Here is a 24,739-nt window from a genome sequence, read left to right as displayed (position 1 = left end):
GCCAACCCCGCTGTTGGTGCCGAGGGGTTTTCCCGCTGAGGTTTTCGTCCAGCCGTGACAAAAAGAACCCCCCGTCTCCATCCCAGACCTCTCCTCCCCCCACCCCTCCCACAAAAGGCCACCCGCTAGACTCACGCCGCAAATACCGCACTCAAACGCACAAATAACTACGGGCTATATTTACTCCAGTCCACCTGATTTATATAATACGGAGATACCCCAGTTGATCCTTTAGCGCCCAAGTCTTCTTTTTTTCTTTTTCTTCTTCTAAGCCTTCGCCGGCCGTGACTGGTTATCGTGCATCGTAATTACGAGAGAGAGAGAGAGAGAGAGAGAGAGAGAGAGAGAGAGAGAGAGAGAGAGAGAGAGAGAGAGAGATCACCTCAAGTACAAGACTTTCAATTTCAAACATTTCGATAAGTTTTTACATTTTTTCTTCTTCTTAACTCGCAGGTCATCGTTGTGAAATAAAAAGAAAAAAATACATAAAAAGGAAATATATAGACAGAAAGGATACTTAGCAATTCCCATACTCTCTCCAAAACTTATTTAGTACTTTTAATTGATTGTTTGATGAATTAGTTCTTGCTGACGTCGCAACGACGAGGTTATTGACGCCGTAGTACTTATAAAATCTTCGCACATTTTGTAAAGTGGGTAAAACCAAACAATTACAGTTTAGTGTCACGGACGCTCAAAACATCTTACGATGAAAAAGTGCAATACACACAACGGAAAACCCCAGTGACACAAACTTGGGAACATAAAAACTCATATAAGATTTCAGCTACAATGGGTTAAATGTTCTGCTCTATAAAACAGTTTAACAACGGCTAATGCACTACGGCGAGGTTGAACTCTGCATAACTGTTCAAACTAAATGTTCTGTTACTTAATATAGAGGGGTTATTTGAATTATGTCTACTGTAGTTTTGTAAAAAAAAAAAAATTGCCAATATATGTATGTATGTATGTATGTGTGTGTGTAATATATATATATATATATATATATATTATATATATATCATATATATATATATATTACTATAATATTAGTATATATATATATATATATATAATATATATAATATATATTCTTATATATATATCTATTAAATAATTATAATAATAATATACACACACACACAAAATAAATAAAACCGATAACAACAAGGCACTAGAAGAGCTGGTGGGGGGTGGGGGGGGGGGGGGGGGAGTTGGCATCACAACTCAGCACTTTCTAAAATAATTCATTTACGTGTCCTGCTCTCAGCCTCACACCATAATCGGTAATAAAACGAAATGTTAGCCGAGGTGTTGGGGGAAAGGGGAAGGGGAGAGAGGGGAGGGGAGGGGGGTGGGAGGGATAAGAAAGCAAGGATTTGAGGTGGGGGTTGGGTGCCATCAGTCTGGTCATGTGGTTTTTTCTTTGGCACTAGTTTTGTGACGTCACTGGCACCTTCCTCCAACCTCATCGACTCCTTCCTTCCGTTGCCACCCAACGATGATGACCACCCCTCCCCCTGCCCGGCTCTCCCTCCTCCCCCTTTCTGAATTTCCCATAAGAAACCCATTAGAGCTATTTTTAAGGAATCTGTTTCATTAATACGCGCACGGTCACGAGCTCACTTATGCAAGTGGAAAGTATCTCAATGGTATGCTACGATGTTATGACGCAAAAACGGCCTTTTTATTTTGTTTGTCGTTTTTAGAGCCAAATATTCAGAAAATTTAATAAAAGATATTCACAATTCCCCAAATTAATTAATGTTGCCCAGGCTAAAAGATTTTGAGGATAACATCTACGGTTAATCTTTACAGTCAAATCACTGTCACGCGCGTACACACACACACACACATTCACATATGTAGGTACACCAATCTACCTGGGCGCTTATATGTAAGATGCATCAAAACTCTTTGAAAAACATGCGTTGAAATCAAGAAGATTACTTTGCTTTCAAAATTAAAGAATAACTTTAAAAATGATCATCTTTATCCCAACGAGAGGTTGATCCAAAGTATTTTCAGCATGGAGTCAGGATACCAAATGAATATCTATATCCATAAAATTCCTTAAGGCTAACGGTACCTCTTCTACACTATGAGATGCCAGATAACACGATCACTCAATCAAAATATGCTAAGATAGACAGCAAACGGAATATCAGACTGAACACACAAGCGAGTACTTATGCTTTAAGAAGTGTAAACATGCGCAGCGTGTACATGTGCATCTGTATACATAAGACGCATTTCCTATGCATACCTATAACTTAAAAATACGATTCAGAAGTACTTAATGAATATAAAAGAAAACATGTCACACGACGGCTAGGAAGGAAACGGCATTACAAAATAAAAAGGCGAATACTTTAGTGACTCAGAATGGGTATAGCACGCGCGCGCGCGCTCGGAGGTACGGGGTGTGCCTGTGCCCTTATATAGAGGACTGACTAAGGCCTTCTTCCCTCCTTGAGGCATGGTGGGAGGGAGGGAGAGGGAGGGAGCGGGAGAGAGAGAGAGAGAGGACAGAGAGGCACAGTGCCCCTAGCCACATTAGGAGAGTCTCCCGAGGGCTAAATTGGCGCAGCCAACACCTATTTTCGCCCTGGGCCAAAGCCGCCTCTTTTTCCTCTTCTTCTTCTCATCTGATGCCAGGTATTTCGACCACGCCAAGTAACACCTCTCCCCTCTCCCTCCTACTTCTCCCCTTCTTCCTCTTCCTCCTCCTCCCCCCCCCAACCCCTTCTGCCCCTCCTTCAAGAGAAACGGGATTCCCACGAACGAATGCCTAACACACTGGACCCTACCTACCCTCTTGGCACACGCATGCCCGCCTTCCTCGGGTCCCAAACATGCCCGCCGTGACAGCCAAGCGTCTTCGCCGACTTACCAATCTCCTTTCGTCTTCCTATCACATTCTTCTAACGATGATTGGAATATCAGTGAAGTAAAGGGAGGAAGGGGGGGAGGGGGAGGAGTGTCAAAGCAGAAAAACTTCAGTGCCTTCATTTCAAAACATCCACTCAAAAATACTACAAGGAACTTGTAAAAATATGTGGGAGCTCGACTACTTTTTGTTTGTTTGTTTGTTTATGGAAGGTTACGTCTGCAAGCATGTTCAATGTTTTGTTCTCTCTCTCTCTCTCTCTCTCTCTCTCTCTCTCTCTCTCTCTCTCTCTCTCTCTCTCTCTCTCACTATCATCTAAATTCAACCTCTTCCAAAGCCGCAAAACCGCAGTTTGCTCTTTGAAATATATTTAAAAAACTTGACCTTCGAACGGGAAAACCCCGTTCTCAGTACCACGATGAACGCAAACTAAATACTGAATTTACGACATATAATGAGAGAGAGAGAGAGAGAGAGAGAGAGAGAGAGAGAGAGAGAGAGAGAGAGAGAGAGAAATTACCATTACCCAAACCCAATGAAAAAGAAATGAATGGAGAAAAACAAAGAATACGAAAGTCGCTTCTTCCACACAGGATACACAATGTGCATATACAGACTATATGCAGCAACTGCATGGGTGTGTATCACAATGGCTAGCTAGCTAAAAGTCTTCTCCCCCAGCACAGAGATTTAACATTACATAAAACACCTTGCTATGCTGAGCACACACATCTTTCCCAGCGTCAAGGTCAGGCGAATTTATCTTCCAAGAATAAATAGTAAAACATTATTTATATATATATATATATATATATATATATATATATATATACACACCACAGAAAGATACACAGAAAACAGCAGCAGCAGCAGCAACCCAAAAACAAATCTGAATAAAGGCGAGGAACGAACTGCAACTCGTATATGAAAAAAAAAAAAAGATATAAAGATGGCATCGGTGATGTGGCAACAATGCACGATTCCTTCATATCTGAGAGGGAAGGCAAAGGAGAGAGAGAGAGAGAGAGAGAGAGAGAGAGTGCTTCATCACTCGCAACTTAACTTTGGAGTCAGGGATCAAGACATTCGACGTAAAACCTCGACTAATTCTTTCCTCTTCTCGTCCTGCTCTCCAATTGGTGGGGGGAAGAAGAAGAAGGAGAAGGAGAAGAAGCAGAACAACTAAAAACATAGAACAAATCAACAATAACTGTCATCACAGCTACTTTAAATAATCAACTTTTAAAATGACTGAAGCCAATTGAATGTTGGCTTCCCCGTGTTCCAGAATGATACGCAAGATTTTCCAAGTTAAAGATGTATGACCGAATGCTGACTGATCTATTTGCTCAACTCACGTTGACGAAGACTGCCGACTCGCAAGCGCGCTCCTGCGTGCGAGAGAGAGAGAGAGAGAGAGAGAGAGAGAGAGAGAGAGAGAGAGAGAGACTTGTTTCTTCAACTTCATGAAATTAAAATGAAAACATCCCAACAGCAGAGATATCCAATACATAGATACCTAAGACACGACGACGCCAGCTGATACGCAGTGTTACCAGAATCGCAACAAACAAACGCTATTACCAAAACACAATACAAGTAACTTCTTCTTTATTGCACAGACAGAAGTACTCCCCAGTCACTGTTATTACGGTCGGCCTTGGATTTAGCACACACACACACACATACGAAGCCAACCAACACTACTTGGTGGTTCACGTGTTTTTGAGTTGCAGTGTCTCGAGTTTGTGTTTTGTCTTGTTTCTCTCTTACAAAGTTGAAAAACATAATAATAGAGGACTGGTAATGGTGAATAAAATTACCAGTTTTGTTAGGAAAACTAACTGGTGTATTAAATGTACATATAATTATAAGAAATTCTTTTAAAAAAAAAATTGTGATTCTTACTGAGGGCATTTGCACTGGTTCTGATGCTAACTACCAATAAATATAAATCGAGCATGCGCTCTCTCTCTCTCTCTCTCTCTCTCTCTCTCTCTCTCTCTCTCTCTCTCTCTCTTAAGGCTACGAAGCTATTGGAATTTTGCTCAATTTTTTATTTGTTTTTTATTCCCCAAGAAATTATAGCAGAGGAGAATTTCCCACACTAATCGCAGTGGGAATCCAGGTTACCTGTCAAAAACATTCCAATTTCCCACATTCCCCATACCTCCCCATGCACCTCCCCTACCCACAAAAATAAATAAAAAACAAAAAATAATAAAAAAATTAAAATAAACACAAAACCAGTTCTGCGAGCTCGAGGCAAATTTCTTCCATTCGTTAAGGAAAAAAGTCAAATAAATAATAAAAAAAAGACGAAAAAAACATGGACCTGTTTTGTCCGATTACACAACAACGATGTTCTCATTCGACGTAAAATATTCTAGTAACCCTCCCCCCCAAAAACCCCCGCCCCCACACACACTGTATAGTAGGACTTAGTGGTGGCCCCTTCGTCCTACCAGAAGCAACAACCAGTGAGCAGGACTTATTCTGACGTCGTGTCTATCACAAGCGGAAAGTCCTGGACTTGAAGAAGTAGCCCATAACGGAATAATGATCTGGACCAAGGTTGCTTCTGCGGCCACTTGCCCGGGATTCCTGTACGTTGGGATAAATAAACCAGACAGACCCAGCAACGAGGTTAATCAATAGCATAATCCGAGACCTCTTCCCCTCCACCTCCCCCCCCCCAAACCCAGACCTCTCCAGAGGCCACCCAGCATGATACAATGCTATCTTGCTATGCAAAGTCGACAGACCTATTCATATATTTTAATTAGTTCTTACGGAAGAATTATACTAGCCAAATAGAAGTTGATTCTAGAAATTACTGATAGTTTCATAACATGAGCAATGCAGAGTTCCTTTGAAGACAGGCTTAAATAAATAAATTAAATTGCAAGGTAAAAACTATCGTTTGTACACACACGTGTATGTATGTATGTATGTATATAATAATATATATATATATATTATTAATATATATTATATATATATATATATATATATATATATTATAAGGATATATTAAAATTAATATACGGTATCATCAACTCAGTGAAAGGCATTCATTAAACAACACGAGATAATCAAGAAGCGAATGAAAGAACCCAAAATCTCAAACCATGACGATTTGAAGATGAATTAAAACACAGCAAAACTACATACCCTCAGACACAGCCCACACAAACCGAACGAATGAAGACCAACTAGGGTATAAAAAACTAAACTCAGTTTTTCTTAAAGGCGTCACAAGATTATGAAATCGACGAAATGAGGAAAAGATGTGCAGGAGAAAAAAAAAGAAAAAACTAAAAAACTCAAAAGAAAGAAAAATCCCAAACTCTTGGTGTAATGTAAACCCCGCCTGTTGGGAATACCCAAAGGGGCCGCTGGCCTTTCGTCGTCCAGCACAGGAGACGAAAACAAGGAGTATACGACTGCGTTGTCTAGTCTACATGAAACGTCTCGTTTTTACTTGGAATTGTTTGTGATGGATAATATCTTGAAATGACATTAGATGCGGCGTCTATGAAGCCATTACTTCACATAGAATACTTTTAAAATGTTGTAGTGGAATTCACGTTCACAAATGATGGTGTCTTAACATCTGATGTTGTGACATCAGTATACTATAACAATCACTATCAGAATACCCAGTGGCTGTTGAGATTTGCAATTTTAACTACAATTATCAGGATGATTATTGCACTGTTCCAGTGCATGCTATAAGCTAGATTTTTTCTTAAGGGGGCATGGAAGTTTTGCAGTTCTCTGTCGAATACGACTCCTGCAGAGGAAGTACACTTTAGCTAGGCAATCTCGTCCTCCAGTCCTAAGGTCGTATTTCCTAGCCTGGAATGGCTTCGGCCTTCGATACTGGAACGGCCTTCCCACTCGCGCCACGACCTTCCTGCTTCTCCCTCCCTACCTCTCCCCTCTCTCCCCCTAACCTCCCCCAATCCCCAACACACTTCCCCCTCCAACCTTCCTCCAGCAGTCAGTCCACACGTCGCCCTAAAGCTGCAGGGCCCATGCGCTCTGAAAACAAGTACAGTTGCACCAGCGCCATCGATCGTCCTCTCTCTCTCTCTCTCTCTCTCTCTCTCTCTCTCTCTCTCTCTCATCTTCGTAGGATACCACCAGGTTATGTAACGAGCGGTAATCCCAGCCACTTGGATCTTCCCAAGATGGTCTCGTGATCTGTTCGGTAATCGTTTAAGGTCAGCAATAATTGCACTTTCAAATGGAAATACCCAAAACAGCGACGGATTTTCCTCTCTCTCTCTCTCTCTCTCTCTTTCTAAGTATACAACAGCCACTTTATGTAAAATCTTGAATACACACCGAAATGGATACTACCCAGTTCTATTAGGACGATATCAGTAAATTCCAGGGTTTGCAGCATGTCATAGATGACACAGATCTTCCAAAAGTTTGTCGATAAAATCCTAAGAAATCATTATAAATATAAAAACTTAACCCTCTCAAGAGTTGTTTAAACCTTCAGAAAGAATTACAAGTACACTGTATAGAAACGAAATGCCAAAACTGAGCTAAAAGCTACAAATACAAAATGGTGAGGTCAAGTACCCAAGACGTTATCTCATCAGGATGTTTATCGAAATGACTAATAATAATACTTCTTTCAACTTTGGACACACACACACACACATCAAACATTACAAGTTCAGTCCAACGACGTCAAATTTCTCTCTCTCTCTCTCTCTCTCTCTCTCTCTCTCTCTCTCTCTCTCTCTCGTCCCCTACAATCCGAATACACGGTCACGGGGTTCCCCCAGAAGGTCCTTCACTAGCTCCGCCGTCACTCTGCAGCAATGCCATCAATCCAGCATGTCCAGGGAGGCTATCATTATTCCTATAATATGGTGTGTTGTAACGGTAGGAAATTATCTTGATGGTTCGTGTGATTCTCAAGGCAATGAATGCCTCGTCGTTTCACCGGAGTGTTAAGCGATGGGATACATTTTTGACGGAGCACTAACCATCCACGCCTGTTGTATTCTCTCTCTCTCTCTCTCTCTCTCTCTCTCCCCTCCTCTCTCTCTCTATACACCAGCAGCCACCCACAATAGTCGACTGACGATTGGGTGCGTGATTCATTACACGGTCTCAAGCTCTTTCAGAATGCTTCCTGGAACAGTAGTTATGAAATCCCCCCCAAAAAAATGACCGTGGCCCCTCGATACAGCATCACTAGGAAGATCGACTGTACTCTCACTCATGTCTTCCTGAACCTTCAGAAGCATCACAGAAGCCGAGATCAATTCCCCGTGGAAGCCTAAAGGTCTATCGGTAATCCTCAAGTGTCGTCCGTTCCTCGTGGCATTAATCTCACGGTGTCTTTGAGATCTAACCCCCGCCCCCCCCCCCCCCCCCCGCAACCCCCCTTCCTTCTAAACCCCGCCTTAAAAACGCCTTCCCCCTCCCCTCCCCCAAAAATCTCGTGGTGCCCCGCGGCAAAGTCCCTTCCTCCAGCTGTAAGAGAGTGCCAAGGGCAGCTTGGCAACTCGCAGACGTACATACATGGGTACGTCGCCCGGCGATGGGCCGGTCCCGATTTCGAGTGCCAATTCGCTCGGGGCATTCTTGAGGTTATGAAGATCGGGAATAGTTGTTTCGAGAAAGGTACCAACTGGAGACAAAGTTCTTGTTATGCAGTCGTTTCTTGTAAGAAGAGGAACTTGGAACTGACTAAGAACTAAGAACAAGTATTAACCATTAAGAGTGTATGTAAACAAAATATTCCTGAATCCAGTAAAAAGCGCTTAAAAATTATGTACCAATTCATTTTGTTCTCGAGGTTCAATATACAAACTGGTCAACACACCAACGCACACAACATTTACTCTTCCTACTGCTTAACTCAAAACCATCCAGAAAAAAGCTCCTAATTCACCAACACAACAAAAACACCCAACAGCCTCAAATAACTTTATAATTACTCTTCTTCCAAAGCATAGCGGAGATTCCAATGCATGTACTAATAAAAGAAAAAAAAAACGGGTCCCGTAATACTCTTACCGCTCATTAAATATAGGATCTCTCTCGGAAGACTAGAGCCAGAATATCTCATCCCCACTGGCACTGGGCCACCAGGGCATTGTGCCAACAGGTGGCCCTGAGCTGACCTCGGGAGGCAACCACTTCTCCCGCTGAGGAATATTTTGGAAGTGAGCTTTGATCTGAAGGGCTCAGCTCTGACGAGGTAGGATCAGTCAGTCAGTCAGTCAGGATAAGACTGACAGGGTAGAAGAGTCTGAACTGGCGCCACGGCAGGGTAAGGTACTCAAGTCAGTCAGGATAAGACTGACTGATCAGACGAGTCTAAACTGGCGTCATGACAGGGTAAGGTACTAAGTCAGTCAGGATAAGACTGACGGAATGGGTGATTCTGAACTAGTGTCAGAGCAGATTAAAAGGGACAGATGTGAGGTCAATTTTTAGCACAGACTGTTCTGCCAGTGTGGAAGAACTGTCTGAGCCTGACTGGTGTTCAAACAAGATTAATGGATCATATATAAGGTTTCTGAAGAGATTTAGTATCATACAGCTTAACATCCTTGCACAAGACCCAAGGCTACTCTAAGTGAATCCCAACTTACTGGCCTTGGGATTCTAATGATTAATGCAAAGTGGATAAAACTCAAAACAAAGAATAATTTAATGCAATGATGTCAATCATACTGACAGTCGAGTTAACCCACACTTGACAGAGCAAAGCCTCGCAGGTAAAAAAAAAGAAAATAAAATTAAATCCTCACAATCACTGAGGGAGTATAATGACAATCATCATCAATATGAGCGCTCTCTTACATCACGCTTCTGCCGAGTTCAATAACATTTGCAAGCAAATGGCTCGCTTATCGACACGGTAAGAAGACAACTTGGGAAACCCCCGACCACGTCAACATACACGTGACGGAGGCGTGAAAGCAACACAAAAAAAAAAAGAAGTTTGAACATCCCAGCTCGGCTTTGTACTGCACGTCGCCATGTTTAGGATTGGTGAACGTTTGGTTATACTGCCATTAACCCCTGGCAATGAAATCCTAGGATTACTTCTTGGGTTTATGTCATACTGAACTAATAGGGCCTTCAACTAGTACAGAGCCCCACCGGCAACATAAATACCCTCGATTAAAAGCAATTTCTCTCTCCCTATTTCTCTCCTCCGCCTGAGATCATCCCCACCAATCAGAGGATGACTTCAGAAGGCAGCAACTGTCAAAACCGAACCTTGTTCGAAACAGATGTTCATGTGACACTGATTCACGCCTCGCTGACGTCAAGGGACAAAAATGATAATGTTTAACCTCCACTTCAGAACTGAACTTATAGGATGAGATCAAGTTTTATCTGAGAGAGAGAGGGAGAGTGTACTGAAGAACATAGACAAAGCCACTATCAATGCGAAAAGCTTGCGTAGAGTGGAAGCTGTCGCTGCCTCTACAACATTTTACTAAACAGGCCTGAGCCACTGATCTACCACAAATGATTTGACAATATATATAGTTCCCTCATTTGCAAACTCCCTCCTACGCCCCCTTTCAAATAAACTTGTCAATGGCTTTATATGCATACAGTCATACGAAAGACGAAATGTACCCGTGAAAAAATTAAAAAAAATAAGAGAAAAGCTTACACCTTCAATATTTTTTACACAACCAATTTTAAAATCAATGACTTACCGTCATAGTTGGTCAGATCTGCAGCCAGAAGTCCGGCTGTGTGGGCAGGGGCATAGGAGAGCCTGGCATTCATGACCTCAGCCACGGTTACGGGTCTGGTTAACTGGGTCACCATGCGAAGGTCGCCCTGGGCACTGGCGGAGTGCAAGGGCGTGTTGCCCCTGCGGTCTCTCGCTACTGGAGACGCCCCGCAAACAACCAGATGTCTTGCGACTCCGGAGTCGCCCGTGGACACTGCCAAATGTAACGCCGTCTGTGATTGGATGAAAAAAGAGAGAGAATATGTTAGACATAAACACGAACACATAACTATATAACAAACAAACAAACAAAAGCACAGTAACGTCTGCGACTGGATGAAAAAAAAAAGAACAAAATGTTAGACAAAGACGAGAACCCACAACTAAAGCACAAACAAACGAAGACCGTAGCTCTGCAAGTAACAAGAGTATGATAATCGCTACGATCTTATCTGCGCTAGGAGGATGACGTGACGTCACCAGCAGACTTTCGTCTCCGGGAAAACCGTCTCCTCTCGCCCAAAGTTAAACCTAACTGCCACATTTCTCTTCCATTTCGAAAGTAACTGGTCTAGAAGTGAAATTCGTCTGAAGGTTTCTGCTTTCTTCACTGAATTACACCTAAAATCATTGTGATTCTTTTGACGGTCACTACTGAGGATTTCATGTTGGGAGATCACACTGGTCTAATCAAAGTTAACGCAAAAGTGCCTGCATACCTATATGAAACTTACATGCACGTATACACTGCATACCAAACTTCGTATCAATCATACAACTACGTCATATCTAAAAGAATGAAATTCATGCAACTTCCAGGAACCTCAACATGACTGAATGGACGGGGACAAGAAAAAAAAAAAAAAGAATAAAAATGCGGATATGGCGACCAAGTGTGCTACACCCTCATCCCCAATCTTGGGAAATTCCAAAATTTCGAATGTGAAAAAGCCCACCGATCCGCTCATGGCTCCCGGTGCTGCTGACGAAGCAAAAGGACCTCCCATTCTTTGTAAGATTCGTTGGAAAAGAGAGATGAAGGACTCAAGGAATCATGTAACGGTTGTGGGTCCCAGTGGCTTTGAGCTAAGCGTGTGAGTTGGGCGAGTTAATTCCTTGTTAGTTACTATGACATGAGGTACGGCTGCTAATGTTAATAAGTAATAAGTTGTTTAGATTTGATTTATTTATTGTGTTAACTTATCTGTTTTGATATTAGCTGATCTCCTCTCTCTGTATTTTCCATTATGTTTTGTTAGTTTTTTTTTCTCGATTAACACCTGATATTCTTTGGAAGCTCGAATTTTAAGTCAGCGTTCATCTCCTGAATAATAGTAATGATGATAATAATAACAATCATAATCATAATCATCATATCAAAATCGCCAACATAGTGTTATAACCCCCATTCGTCCTCGAGTTTATCATTGCCTTATATATCATCTCATTCCTTTTACTTCATCTAACTGTTGCAATACTACACAACGTATCTCTACATTTGATCACAGATCATTTCACTGCATTTCACCTCAGTCTTATTCTTTTTATTGAACCTCATTCTCCTCTAATACAACACGAAGTTATTTCTGCACGTGACCGCAACAGCTACAGAGTTCAAGAGAGTTCGAAGATTTTACAACAGAAAGCAACACGACGACCAAAGGAGGCGAACCTGTTTTTAAACGTTTGAAAACGTTTCCTTCTCCATCTGCAAACTACAGCTCCCAGGTTGCAACGGCAAGAGATCCAATGCCTTGTAGAGGAATACTAAGAGCGAAAATGCAAGTTTCAAAGAGATATTCACAATAGGAAGCAACCCAGAAGTGAAATCAGTTCTGAGAGAGAGAGAGAGAGAGAGAGAGAGAGAGAGAGAGAGAGAGAAGAGAGAATTTCCTCTTAGGCGATGGGATTTCACACCAAGTTTCTCGAAGGCGTAAACTCTACCAACACGCCCATTCAATTTTCAATACAAGTTGCCCGCTTCCTTCGCAATCCCCCAACACACAACACCTGTCGAGTAGTTGCTTAGAAACAAGCAACGAGAGAGAGAGAAGAGAGAGAGAGAGAGAGAGAGAGAAAGCGCAGAGTCGCGCTGTACGAACAAATATGATGCCCCGCGGATCCAAGATGACTGGGCCGCTTTGAGCGCGGTCGTACCCAACGGAGTTAATGGACATCAGTGAAGGTGAATGTCGGTAATTATTATTGCAGGACGATGAGAAGGAGGGGGCGGGTGAGGGTGAAGGAGTGGGAGGGGGAGGGGGAAGGGGAAGTATATGTTTAAAATACGAGCGCCTTTCCTTTCCTCTTGAAGTTGATGGTTGTAGCGAAACTGAACGGCAGTAACCATTAAATTAATACGATGAGAAAATCAATAATAATAATAATAATAATTCACTGTCCCTTCCCTTACTCTAACCTCTAAAGAGGTTGATGATAATGACGGATACAATGAATGGCAACAATATTACAGAACAATGAGGGCAAGGGTTGGTGAGGTTGGAGGTTGACTAAAAAAAATATAAAACTAACTCATTGCTCTTCCTTTATTTCTAAAACAATTGGATAGTGGACCTCTTACCCCCCACTTAGGGGGGCCTTGGTCCCTCCACACAACAAGAGGGAGGGTAATAATAAGATGAATAATTACAATTTTAAATCTGTACATTGTCGGTATAAATGATACGTGCAAAGGTAAGTTTAGCATCAACATCATCTGCCAAGTTTGATCATTCTATGCCATTTGCATTCTTCAGTATATGGCAACATCATTCTAGAGAGAGAGAGAGAGAGAGAGAGAGAGAGAGAGAGAGAGAGAGAGAGAGAGAGAGAGAGAGAGTTACATAACCCACGAATGGACCAACATACAAGGTGGATTTTTCATTAATGGCGAGGCTGTACCTTGAAAACGCCTTAGTAGTGACAGACAATACCAACATTACTCTGTAATAAGTGCAAAAGTTTAAAAAACTTAAAACTTTCAAGCAAATGAAGACATATATCTACAGAAATTTCTGACAATTTTAATTAACGACCAACGCAAAGTTCCGATAAAATGACTTCATATATGCATAAAGAGTAATTGTCAATTTCCCAGCGTAGATAATTTACGAGATAAAAACCGTATCAGACGGTGATAGGGATTCCCAACACAGTAGTCTGTAATACCACACGGCCTTCGAAGGATATATCATATATATATATATATATTATTAGATACTATATATATATTATATATATATATATATATATATATATAATATATATGTGTGTGTGTGTGTGTGTGTGTGTGTGTGTGTGTGTGTGTGTGTGTGTGTGTGTGTGTAAGAGAGAGAGAGAGAGCAGAGAGAGAGAGTCACAAGGACATACATAAAACAATTGTAATGCTAAAAACAATGAGAATCCAAACAAAAGCCCGCTTTTCATCATATGCAGCGAATACAGGAGAATCTCTATAAACAATAGCCGGAGCGAAGTTCAATAAAGTTTGCCAAAAGATATATATTATCAACTATAAAATGATTGACTTTTAACTTGAAAATATCATCTCGTCGACAAACCACCAAAGGAACAAAGTTTGAATGAGAGAAGCGTGTTGTCAACATCGAGTTACCCCACGAAATAAAGATGCACGAACCGGTTCTAAAAAGGACACCAAAGAAGGTAGTTCCCGGAGAGAGAGAGAGAGAGAGAGAGAGAGAGAGAGAGAGAGAGAGAGAGAGAGAGAGAGAGAGAGAGAGGGCCAATCCTGTAACAGAGGGACGGGAAAGGTGCACTGCAGACTGGTATAGGAGGAGGGTTTGTAGGATATGGGATTTCCAACTCCAGCGCGGAAAAGAGGCACACAGACAGGCGGCGTGAGAGAGAGAGAGCGTGCGTGCGTGTGTGCGCGGCGTTCCAGCGAGTGTCTGGAAGTGCCACGTCCTTCGTTCGAATGCTGGAAGGTTGTCTGCAAGACTGCAGCAGCTGCTGCCTCGCCATCGAACCCTGTAGACTACCGCCTGGAAATATTATGACAAGTCCCACGATCCAGTTACCACAACAACGTTCGTATTTTTGTCTTTAGACAGGACACGCCCCCACCCTCCCTTTCTTCTACCCAACAACCCCCCCCCCCCACAACCAATGAAGGGTTATTTCTGGAAAGACCTACCACATGCCGGAAGTCTTTCGCACTCATACGTTATCCTGTTATCTAGTTTCCAAAGGACTCGATTCTGAGGATGAATGTAGTTCAATTTTCTCTATGATTTCATCCTCAAAGGCAAAGACACGTATTTAAAAATATTCACGTATTTAAAAATATTAAGTAAATAAACAAGACTGATCTAAAGAGGGCCCCAAGGAAGATGGTTAACTCAAAAAACCCTTTAATAAAAAATAATAATTCCTTCGTGATTTAATACCCAAAAGATGGAAGCAATCCATTTAAAATAGTTAATAAATAAGATATAGACATCTAAAGTCGCCCCAAATAAGATACGGACTGAACACTTCTTTAAAAAAAACTGCAAAATATTTTCTTCTTGATTTAATACGCAAGGCGGAAGCAAAGCAATTAAAAATATTGAATAAATCAAATTTATATCCAAGACGCCCCAAGGAAGATACGAACTGAAAACCTCTTGATAACCAAGGAAAAAACTGGTCCAAAATAAAAAAATCGTAAAAAATAACTCAGACGGGAAACTCAAGAAAGTAAACGTCTGATAAGCATCCAGCCAACGCAAGGCCTTTACTCCTTCGAGTCTTCTTCCTTGAAGACCAGACTGGAGTTATTTTTAGGACTCCGAAGGGACCCTGAAGCCCAAAGGGTATAGGACATCACATTTTATAGGACTTCGTAATCCTTCTCCTCCCTCGTATAGGGAAGTCTGGCCCACACAATCGACAGGGCCAACCGTCTGGTCTTCCCGTGGCCTTAAAGGGCTTTGAGAGAGAGAGAGAGAGAGAGAGAGAGAGAGAGAGAGAGAGAGAGAGAGAGAGAGAGAGAGAGCAGCAGCAGCACTCAACAACTGGATGTCCACTTTTAATGGAGTAAGGTTACTTCATTATAAATGTGCCACTTAAAACAACGATAACACACGTGATAAGAGAGGATCTACTTTAGGTAGTTCCAGATAACATATGTCTTACACATGACAATAAGATGACCGAAAGACAAATCAGCAATGCACTCGTTCCTCTATAGGAACACATGTTTCTTGGAATGACTGAATATCTAAACATGTGTCGCATGACTAAGGCATCATAGGATTCTCTTTATGCTTTTAAGCTTTAAAAATAATGTGCGTTAACTGATGTAGGGGAGAGAGAGAGAGAGAGAGAGAGAGAGAGAGAGATGAAACACCTGGCAAAAGCTCTGCATTAATCTTTTTCTAAACTTTACAAAGGAAAGATATTGTCGTCCTTCGGCACAAAAATTTGTTCCACCAAAGCTAAGCTACAAAGAATGAGAGAGAGAGAGAGAGAGAGAGAGAGAGAGAGAGAGAGAGAGGAGAATGCGGGTGAGGTTAAAAGGAGATAGGAATAGTTACCTGATAAGATACAGACACAAAACGAACGAGGAAGTCAGGACTCTAAGACTAGTTTAGGATGAGAGAGAGAGAGAGAGAGAGAGAGAGAGAGAGAGAGAGAGACTACTTCACACTCCACCCACCAGCAGATGGTGTCTAACAACCAACCCCCCTCCCCCCACAACTCCAAACTGAACCGCCCAGTCACCTTCTGTCTGTACTTCTCTTAGGAGGAAAAACTCTTAGTTTTCTCGTAAAATAGAAATTCCATTTTTATCCTTCAATAAGCTATGGTTAATACTCCAAGGCCACTGGTGTCTCACCGTTAGCCTACACATTCATCGAGAGAGAGAGAGAGAGAGAGGGGGGTGTGTGTGGTAGAATGAATGGAAGGCTGGGTCGGGCTGTCAAGATTCCTTTACACCCAATCCTTACACCCCCTCCCCCCCCCCCCCCCGACCCCCCCCCCACGCCAAACCCCCCCAGTCCGACAACAAGCCCACCACCCACCACCGAAGCAAGTCATGACAAAAATATAAACGGCTCACACACAACCACCCTGCTACCATCTTGGGACGACAATGTTTTCACGTTGTTTAAAATATACACATACTTAATTACCTCCCATCTGTAGTACACACGATAACACACAAGAACGTGTGTAAATCCAAAGTAGAAAGGTGAGTGATACTTCCGTAGTTTATTTCTACATTCTAAAGTTAACATAGTCTGAAATTGAGAATGTAAAAATAAGCTACGAAAGTACTTGTTCAAAGACTCGAGTTTCACTCACCTTCCTACCATGAATTTAAACGTGTTCCTTCGTGCTATATATTATATATATATATATATATATATATATATATATATATTCACACACACATACACACACACACACACATATATATATATATATATATATATATATATATATATATATGTATAGATATATATATATATATATATATAATTATATATATATATATATCATATATTATATATATATATATACCATAATATATAATATATATATTATAATATATATATATTAAATATATATTATATATATATATATAAGCTACGTGTGTGTGTATTAACACCCTCCAGTCATGTAACTATCCTAGTACCCACCCCGCAAACCATCCCAGAGAGAGTCACCCCCGACGTTCAAGACTAACTTACCCTTCCGGTATGATTTGGGAGATCCAGGAATGCCTGATGAGGTAAGAGACGAGTAATGTGGTACACCACTTCGATAAACCCTCTCATCACAGCCACGTGCAACTGCCTGCAATTGAAAAAAAACCTTTATCAGTATAGGTTACGATGAGGGACATTCGTTGCAAAACGACACCGCTGTGTCTCTAAGAGTCACTAGTTCCTAATTATAATAATGAGCAAAGCAAAATCTTACTTAGAATAAAAAAAAAGTGAGTGTCTGAGAACTTTGAGAAAGAACACAGAAAAGAGTATGTATAATTTCCTTTTTTTATTTTAATTTGTTTATTAAAGCAGACAAATACCATTAGTATCTGTAAGTATAAATACGGGTATGTATGAAAACATAAAACAACTCTAAATTCTTTCAATTAAATTTTAATTTTCTGAATACAAATTATGTTTTCCAAATTAAAACAAAACTTTGATTTAAAGATTCATTTTCCTAATCAAAAACTTAATTTTCTAAATTAAAAGTATCAATTTTCCGAATTACAACTACCAATTTTCTTAATAAAAAAAAAACCAACTGACTGAACGAAAATTCTTAATTATCTGAACCTAAACTGTTCACTTCAATCCTTGAAAAAAAACAAGTTTAATTAACTTATAGTTAAATTAACTAATAGTTAAAACAGTGCAAAACCACGACGACACAACGTAAAATAGAAAAAAAAATTCAATAACAACGCCCAACCTAACAGTGCAAACTCCTTCCACCAACTCTGCATTCACAAAATCCCCAACACTGTACCCCGGCAGCACACACATCACATCCGGGATACCGTCGAGCTATTCTACGCCCGAGACGAACAAGTGTGACGTGAGAAGGCTAAATCATCGCCAACCCTACAGAGGGGCTTTTATTTTGGGAAATTCAACCCTAAATTCAACAGTTCCCGAAGGTGATTCATGGCTGTTGTGTTTTTCCCTTTAGGAAATGATCTCAACACTGGAACTATTGAAAATATGAATTTCTAAAATTTCTTCTTGTGGAATCTTTCACATTTTGTTTTATACTGAAAACTCTACCCAGAACCTTTAAATATATAATCACACACACATATATATATATCCTGGAGGCTTTCAAATTTTGTTTCGGAAATCACAAGAATTCTTGCTCCGTTCATATCAGCGGCTCTGTTTAGCATTCGCAACCCATACAATTATCGTTCTGCTATTTCAATGGTGGCATCGTCTACTCTAACTTAGGCTTCTCATATATAACAAGGAATCAAACTATGCATTTTCCTGCAATTCTTTGTAAAAAAAAAAAATTACTTCACTCTATACAATTCCGTCAATCAAACCAATGCTACAGCCAGTTCCCCAAACAGCTCTTCACTCTCTCCCAAAGCTCTCGCATTGCCATGCCAAATCCTCAGCGAAATACCCTCTTTTAACAACTAGGCTAGACCCGGATTTGGTCCCAACCCGCCAGGCAAGGTCAGTCACGAATCTGGTCACTTGTGATGCCCTAGGGAGCGCTAAGAGATCCTTCGAGAGTCCTATTCTCTTTTATTTCAAGCCGAGATATATAAACATTATTTCTACGGGATTGCATACCTATATGAGTGTTTCCAGGGTTCCAGAAGCAAGAAGCAACATTTCCAGTCGCCTGGAAGACTCTTCCAGGAAGGGGTGATACGCCCTTAGTGCACCCCGGAGACAGCCAGGGATCTCCATCTCATCCTCCTCCTACTCCTCCCGAGGGATTTTTTTTTTTCCCCTTTTTTTTCCTTGTTTCGCCCCTACCAATCCCTTCATGTTCTTCTCCTGATGTTGATCGCCCTCCTACTACTCCCCATCCCCCCACTGGTTTCCTCTATCCCACAAAAGAGCAACTAAAAAAAAATCACCAAAAACCCCCGCCAACCCCACCATTCTTCGCCCCCCCTCCCCCCCCTCTCTATCTACCCAATTCATCATCTCCATCACCCCCTTCCTCACCCTCCTGCTGATAATTTTATCTTCCGCCCATTTACTAGGATGATTCAATGCTGTGTCCTTCTGGAAGTGGGTGGGGGTATGTATGTAGTATGTAATGTATGTATGTATGTATATAACTGGATCACGAAGATATGGAGCATGATATAAATATATATGTATATATATATATTATATATATATATCTATATATATATATATATATATATATATATGTATGTGTATAATATATATATATATATATATATATATATATATATATATATATATACGTATGTATGTATGGCACGTGATATATATATATATATAAATGAAGACAAAATCCAAGAGGGAAAGTGAAAAAAAATGTTGTATATACCGCTGCGAGGCCTTTCGACTACTCGTCCTTTACTAGCTTAGTAAAAGACGAGAAGTCTACACACACACACACACACACACACATATATATATATATATATATATATATATATATATATATATATATATATATATATATATACAGAGCCCTAAAGCATGAACACACTAAATAGGCGGAACATTGCTTCCCTTATATGACAAGTAAAAAAAAAAAAATGAATAAATAAATAGTTTTGAAAATATGCAAGCACCGGACCTCACACATCCGGGCACCGGGTTTTTATGCGCATTATCCAAAGCAGTTCGGGTTTCAATCACTATTTAAGTTATCAATGTCACGCGACACAACATAACCTAGTTATTTCTTCTAGTTTAAATACACCTACGTTGGTAAGTATAAGAACATAAGGATATATAAGGATGCCTTTAGTAGATAAATAACATAGGTCTGTTGGTATACACAGTCGTGAAGATATCCAGAAGGCTACAGATATGCAAGTAACTGTATCAACTTAACACCCAGTAAATTACTTATACTTATAGAATCCAACATCAAACGCGTTATTGACCACGCAACACCTGCCTAAAGGGAATAAAAGCCTCCTGGCCCCCTCAACGCATTTTCCCCCGCCAAGTACAAATCCCGGAATTCAAGAATCGATACTCCCTCGTAAACACGAGCAGCAACTCCCGGACCTATCGCAATGTCTTGGAGGAGGAGGAGGAGGAGGAGGAGGAGGAGGAGGAGGGCAACAACGTCATACACCCCTGACCCCCAAAAATCAAGTTCCACGCCTCCACGGATTGGCTCAAAACAGAAAAAAAAGGGAATTGTAATTGGTAATTAATCCTATTTGGTATAAGAACGTTCAATGAATGAGGTGTTAGTTCATCAAGGAAGTATTGAGAGAGAGAGAGAGAGAGAGAGAGAGAGAGAGAGAGAGAGAGAGAGAGAATGCATACGTCGCTGAATGTACACTGTTTAGTACAATCTGGGCATATATCTCCTTCTGCCCAATAAGCCTGGTCCGGTTTCTGAAGGGGTTGGTGCCTGGAGGATTTGGCCCTCCGGTCTTAAGCAAGTCCTTAGGAATGAGGGTGCAAACCACGTGAACTGTTCGTAAAAAACAATTGATGCCCGTACCTAGCTCAATAGTGGATCCAATGGTAAGCAATTGCGATTCGATGCTCAGAAATTTACGAACTTATGTACACACACACATAGAGAGAGATGAGAGAGAGAACGAGAGAGAGAGAGAGATAGAGAGAGAGAGAGAGAGAGAGAGAGGGTATTCCCCTAATCCTATCACGTCAATGGCGCTTGAGAAAAAAATATATATTACGTCAGTGGACTCCGGCAATTACTTAATCACCTGGGATCTTAAACATTTCCTCTTAAGGACGCTGAGATCTTTCCATCCATCCTTATAAGGGAGACTCACTATATATATATGTATATATGAATATATGTATGTAGGTATGTATGTATGTAGTTACTGGTATGTATGCTATGTACTGTATCATATATATTATATTACTATCGATTATATATATAAATATCACTATTATACTATACATGCTTTACTCAGCACGGAATCTTACGTTTTCACTTCTTAACGACGCTAAGATCTTTCCATCCGTCCTTTTAAGGGGGACTCATTGTATGTAGGGATGAGTGTGTGTGTGTAATGTATATAATGTATGTTGTATGTATATATATAATATCTATATATATATATTAATTCATTAGTATTTTTATTTATATAATTAATATATAAATATATTTATGTGTATTATATCCCCCCCTTCTTCCCCCTAAAATATATATTACATATATATATGTGTGTGTGTGTGTGTATATATTCATATTCAGGCAACACTGATACGTGAACTAATTCGAAGTTACCTGCTAAGTCTATTTATACAGGACAGCATACACAACGTTCTTCAGAGCCTCAGTAACTTGTCTGGTACATGCTGTAGCACATTTTTTACACGCGTTTATGCAGCTAACCATGGCGGGTACAGATAACCTAGTGCACGGACAAACGAATTATAAACACGGTATCCATTCCTTAATCGGAGGGGAACAAGTCGCTAAGAAGAAACTGGTCTGGCCAAAAAAAATGTCAACAGCATTCACGATACTCTCAAGCAAGCAATTCGCTCAAAGCATCGCCAAGAGAGAGGGATATTCAAACGCACGCACGCATGCAGAGCACTTAACGTTTCTGCTGCGCACGCGCTTTACTCATTAAGGGACAAAACAATAAGCAAGAAAGAAAGAAAGAAAAAAGCTGGTTATTATCAAGATCCGTTGCTCCCAACGGGAGCCAAACTTTACGTAAGGCATGGATTGGCGTTAGTCTATAGACACTCCCACTGCTTGGTGTACTGATAACTATTATCCTAGCAACTCCCTTTGTAGCGTTGCTACATACCTCAACATGTACTCAAGAATACTTGACATTCTTTTATATACATCATCCTTAAATAAATAAGCTATAAAATATGATCAATACTTGTGGGCAGTTCATTGCACTTTGGTTAAAAGGAGACTCATACAAACAGAATCAATCCAAGGTCAGGTCTCATACGCCACCAGAAGTTCTTCAGTTTCTAAATCTTGATAAAAAACGAAAAAAAAAAAAAACGGTAGTACCACGCCGTTTTAAATCCGAGTATTATGTAGAGATACCTTATCTCCTTTCCTGGGTACCATAAATGATGACATACGAACAATGGTACAGCTTTGGGGGCCCTCATTACATCGGGAAATCCGTACTTTAAACTATTACATTTTCAGCGACTTAGAGAGAGAGAGAGAGAGAGAGAGAGAGAGAGAGAGAGAGAGAGAGAGAGAGAGAGAGAGAGAGAGACTATCATTAATTTAAAAACAGGAATATTACAACTAAACTGAAAGAAGTTTTTGTTAGGTTATATATATCAGATGTTAAGACCCACATCGGTCTAGCAAGTGATCAAGTAACCTTGGCCTCTATTCTTCATACCAAACGAGTAAACCTCCTCCACTGTGCAAGTTATAAAAACCATTCCTGAGAACGAATATTCAAGAGAACAACAGAAAGACTTCCTCCCTTCTCACGTTCTTGGTTTTCCCCTCAACGACAGAAATCCCTTTCCCAAAAATCCTTGGGTTCTGCTTATCTTTTGGGAATTTCCAGCAGTGGGGCTTACAATAACTGTTGGAAATACACGTGTTACGTAAGACATCACTTCGTTGTGATGCAAAAAGCCATTAATACGAATGATGTCAGCTGTAAAGTGATCCAGTTCATGACGCATTTTTCGGGTTTTTGAAATGTGATTAAGGACCTAGGATGAAATATGGGTACTGAGGGGTACACCCTTACTATAAATAAATTGGGGCGTCTTGGTTCATTTGTTCGATTAGAATAAGCAGTTTGGACCTGTCAGGGGTCTAATGATGACAGTTGAAGGGGAAGGATTGTTATATACGTATACATATATATAAACACATATACATAATATACAAAGTGGACTAACTAATAGATGCGTTTTAGCGGATCAAAAATACAAATACATAAACCTTGGTAAATGAAAATATTTTTTGCCGATTTCGCCTAAAAGAAAACTAACAAACTGTTGCCCCACGTTTTATAAAACGTATTAGGCCTAAAAGGGGAACATGATTTATAGCTATTAAAGGTAATTATGTATGCAAACCGCTCCCATTGTTCTTGGATTACATTACAATATATTTTTTTTATCTAAACATACCCAGTAGTTTTATGTATGTCTGCTTATAATTCTTATATCCCTACAAGTAAAAAAACTGGGCAAAAATGGATTCCTTACGTATCACCATCTTCGTCAGTCTGGAATATCTCCTGGAGGAGTGCTACTTGAGCCTGATTAAGTCCGAGGCGTGACCTCGTAGGCCTAGGCGACGTCGTTTTTCGAGTCGTAGCGTTTGTGAGGTCGACCTCGCTGCTCGTGCTGCAAGGGGAGGCGGACGTCGTGGGAGACGCCAAGTGGAGGGAACTCAACTGTTCGGAAATGTCTATTCCGGAATCGAGGTGTCCGATGGACGTCGCCGACGTGGTGGGTGACTTCAGGTCATGAGGGTTGCTCTCTCGGGGGGGCCCTCCTCCTCCACCACCGTCCCCTCCCGTCATACTGACAGCAGTGGCCGTCGTGGGGCTGTGGGGTTCGTCACAGCCGATGCTCGAGGAGGACATCAAGTTGGAGCCCGAGAGGAAGCCCGAGTCGTGATGTGAATCGTAGTGAGACTTTGAAATGTCTAGAGTCGTATTAGACGTCGTCGTCTTGGGTCTGGCACCTTCGTCTCTGTTAAGGGCGCAATGAAGACCCGACGAAGAGTTTGTGGGGCTGCTTGGGTTTATCACACCACCCTGACAATGCGTACTGCCAACGGGCCACATCTTAAATTTCAAACTTCAAGTCTTCAAAAAAGCACTGAAACCACACGAAAAAGATCCAGAGATCAATAATATGATGCTGATCTCGAAGGGGGTATGTCACACGATACGCTTATGGCTTTTCTGCTGCCCCTTCAGGTCTATCTTTCTCTCTCTCTGTCGGGGGGAGAGAGGGGAAAACAATCGTATGACACTGGCTCACTCTTCTACGGCAGCAGAGACCTATCATATACCCGAAGGGTCTCTGTTAAGACGACTTTCAGGGCACAATTGTGACACACTGGAGCCATGAGCAAGCACTGAGATGCATTACACCACCACTTAAGCTTAGAAAGAGATATGACGATCAAGGGCCACACCACAGACACACGACACAAACGAGAGCCTTGTTGCGTACGTCTCTCCACCACTGTGACCACTGAGCGAATGAACACACACAGAGAAACCAGGCTCTGTCTATCTCTCTCTCTCTCCTCTTCCTTTTCTTCTTCTTCTTCACCACAAGTGAATGGCAGAGCGAGCGGCCTGTAGCAGCCAGCAGCACCAGCGAGCTAACGCTTGTGACAACGATGCCACCGCTTTAAACGTTGCCACACACCGCTAGAAATCCCTCCCACAACCCCTTTCCCCCCTCCCCAACACGGTC

General features: G+C 41.1%; 1 protein-coding gene across 2 annotated transcripts in view; it reads right to left on the bottom strand.

Annotated features, from left to right (window-relative positions):
* Window positions 1-24,739, bottom strand: part of LOC135210048 (NF-kappa-B inhibitor cactus-like) — a 71,701-nt gene that overhangs the window by 8,276 nt on the left and 38,686 nt on the right. The window contains exons 1-3 of one of the 2 annotated variants that reach the window (XM_064242836.1): window positions 23,510-24,659; window positions 17,330-17,435; window positions 10,612-10,864 (exon numbers count right to left, since the gene is read on the bottom strand). In XM_064242836.1, the coding sequence (XP_064098906.1) occupies window positions 10,612-10,864; window positions 17,330-17,435; window positions 23,510-24,096 (946 nt within the window). In that variant the 5' untranslated portion in view covers window positions 24,097-24,659. Of the gene's footprint in view, window positions 1-10,611; window positions 10,865-17,329; window positions 17,436-23,509; window positions 24,660-24,739 lie in introns of those variants that run through there. The other variant, XM_064242837.1, reaches the window with a different exon arrangement.

The sequence above is a fragment of the Macrobrachium nipponense genome, chromosome 39, assembly GCF_015104395.2.
Source record: "Macrobrachium nipponense isolate FS-2020 chromosome 39, ASM1510439v2, whole genome shotgun sequence".
Lineage (NCBI taxonomy): Eukaryota > Metazoa > Arthropoda > Malacostraca > Decapoda > Palaemonidae > Macrobrachium > Macrobrachium nipponense.
The sequence above is the reverse complement of the archived record's forward strand: the minus strand, read 5'-3'. Positions and strand labels throughout refer to the sequence as shown.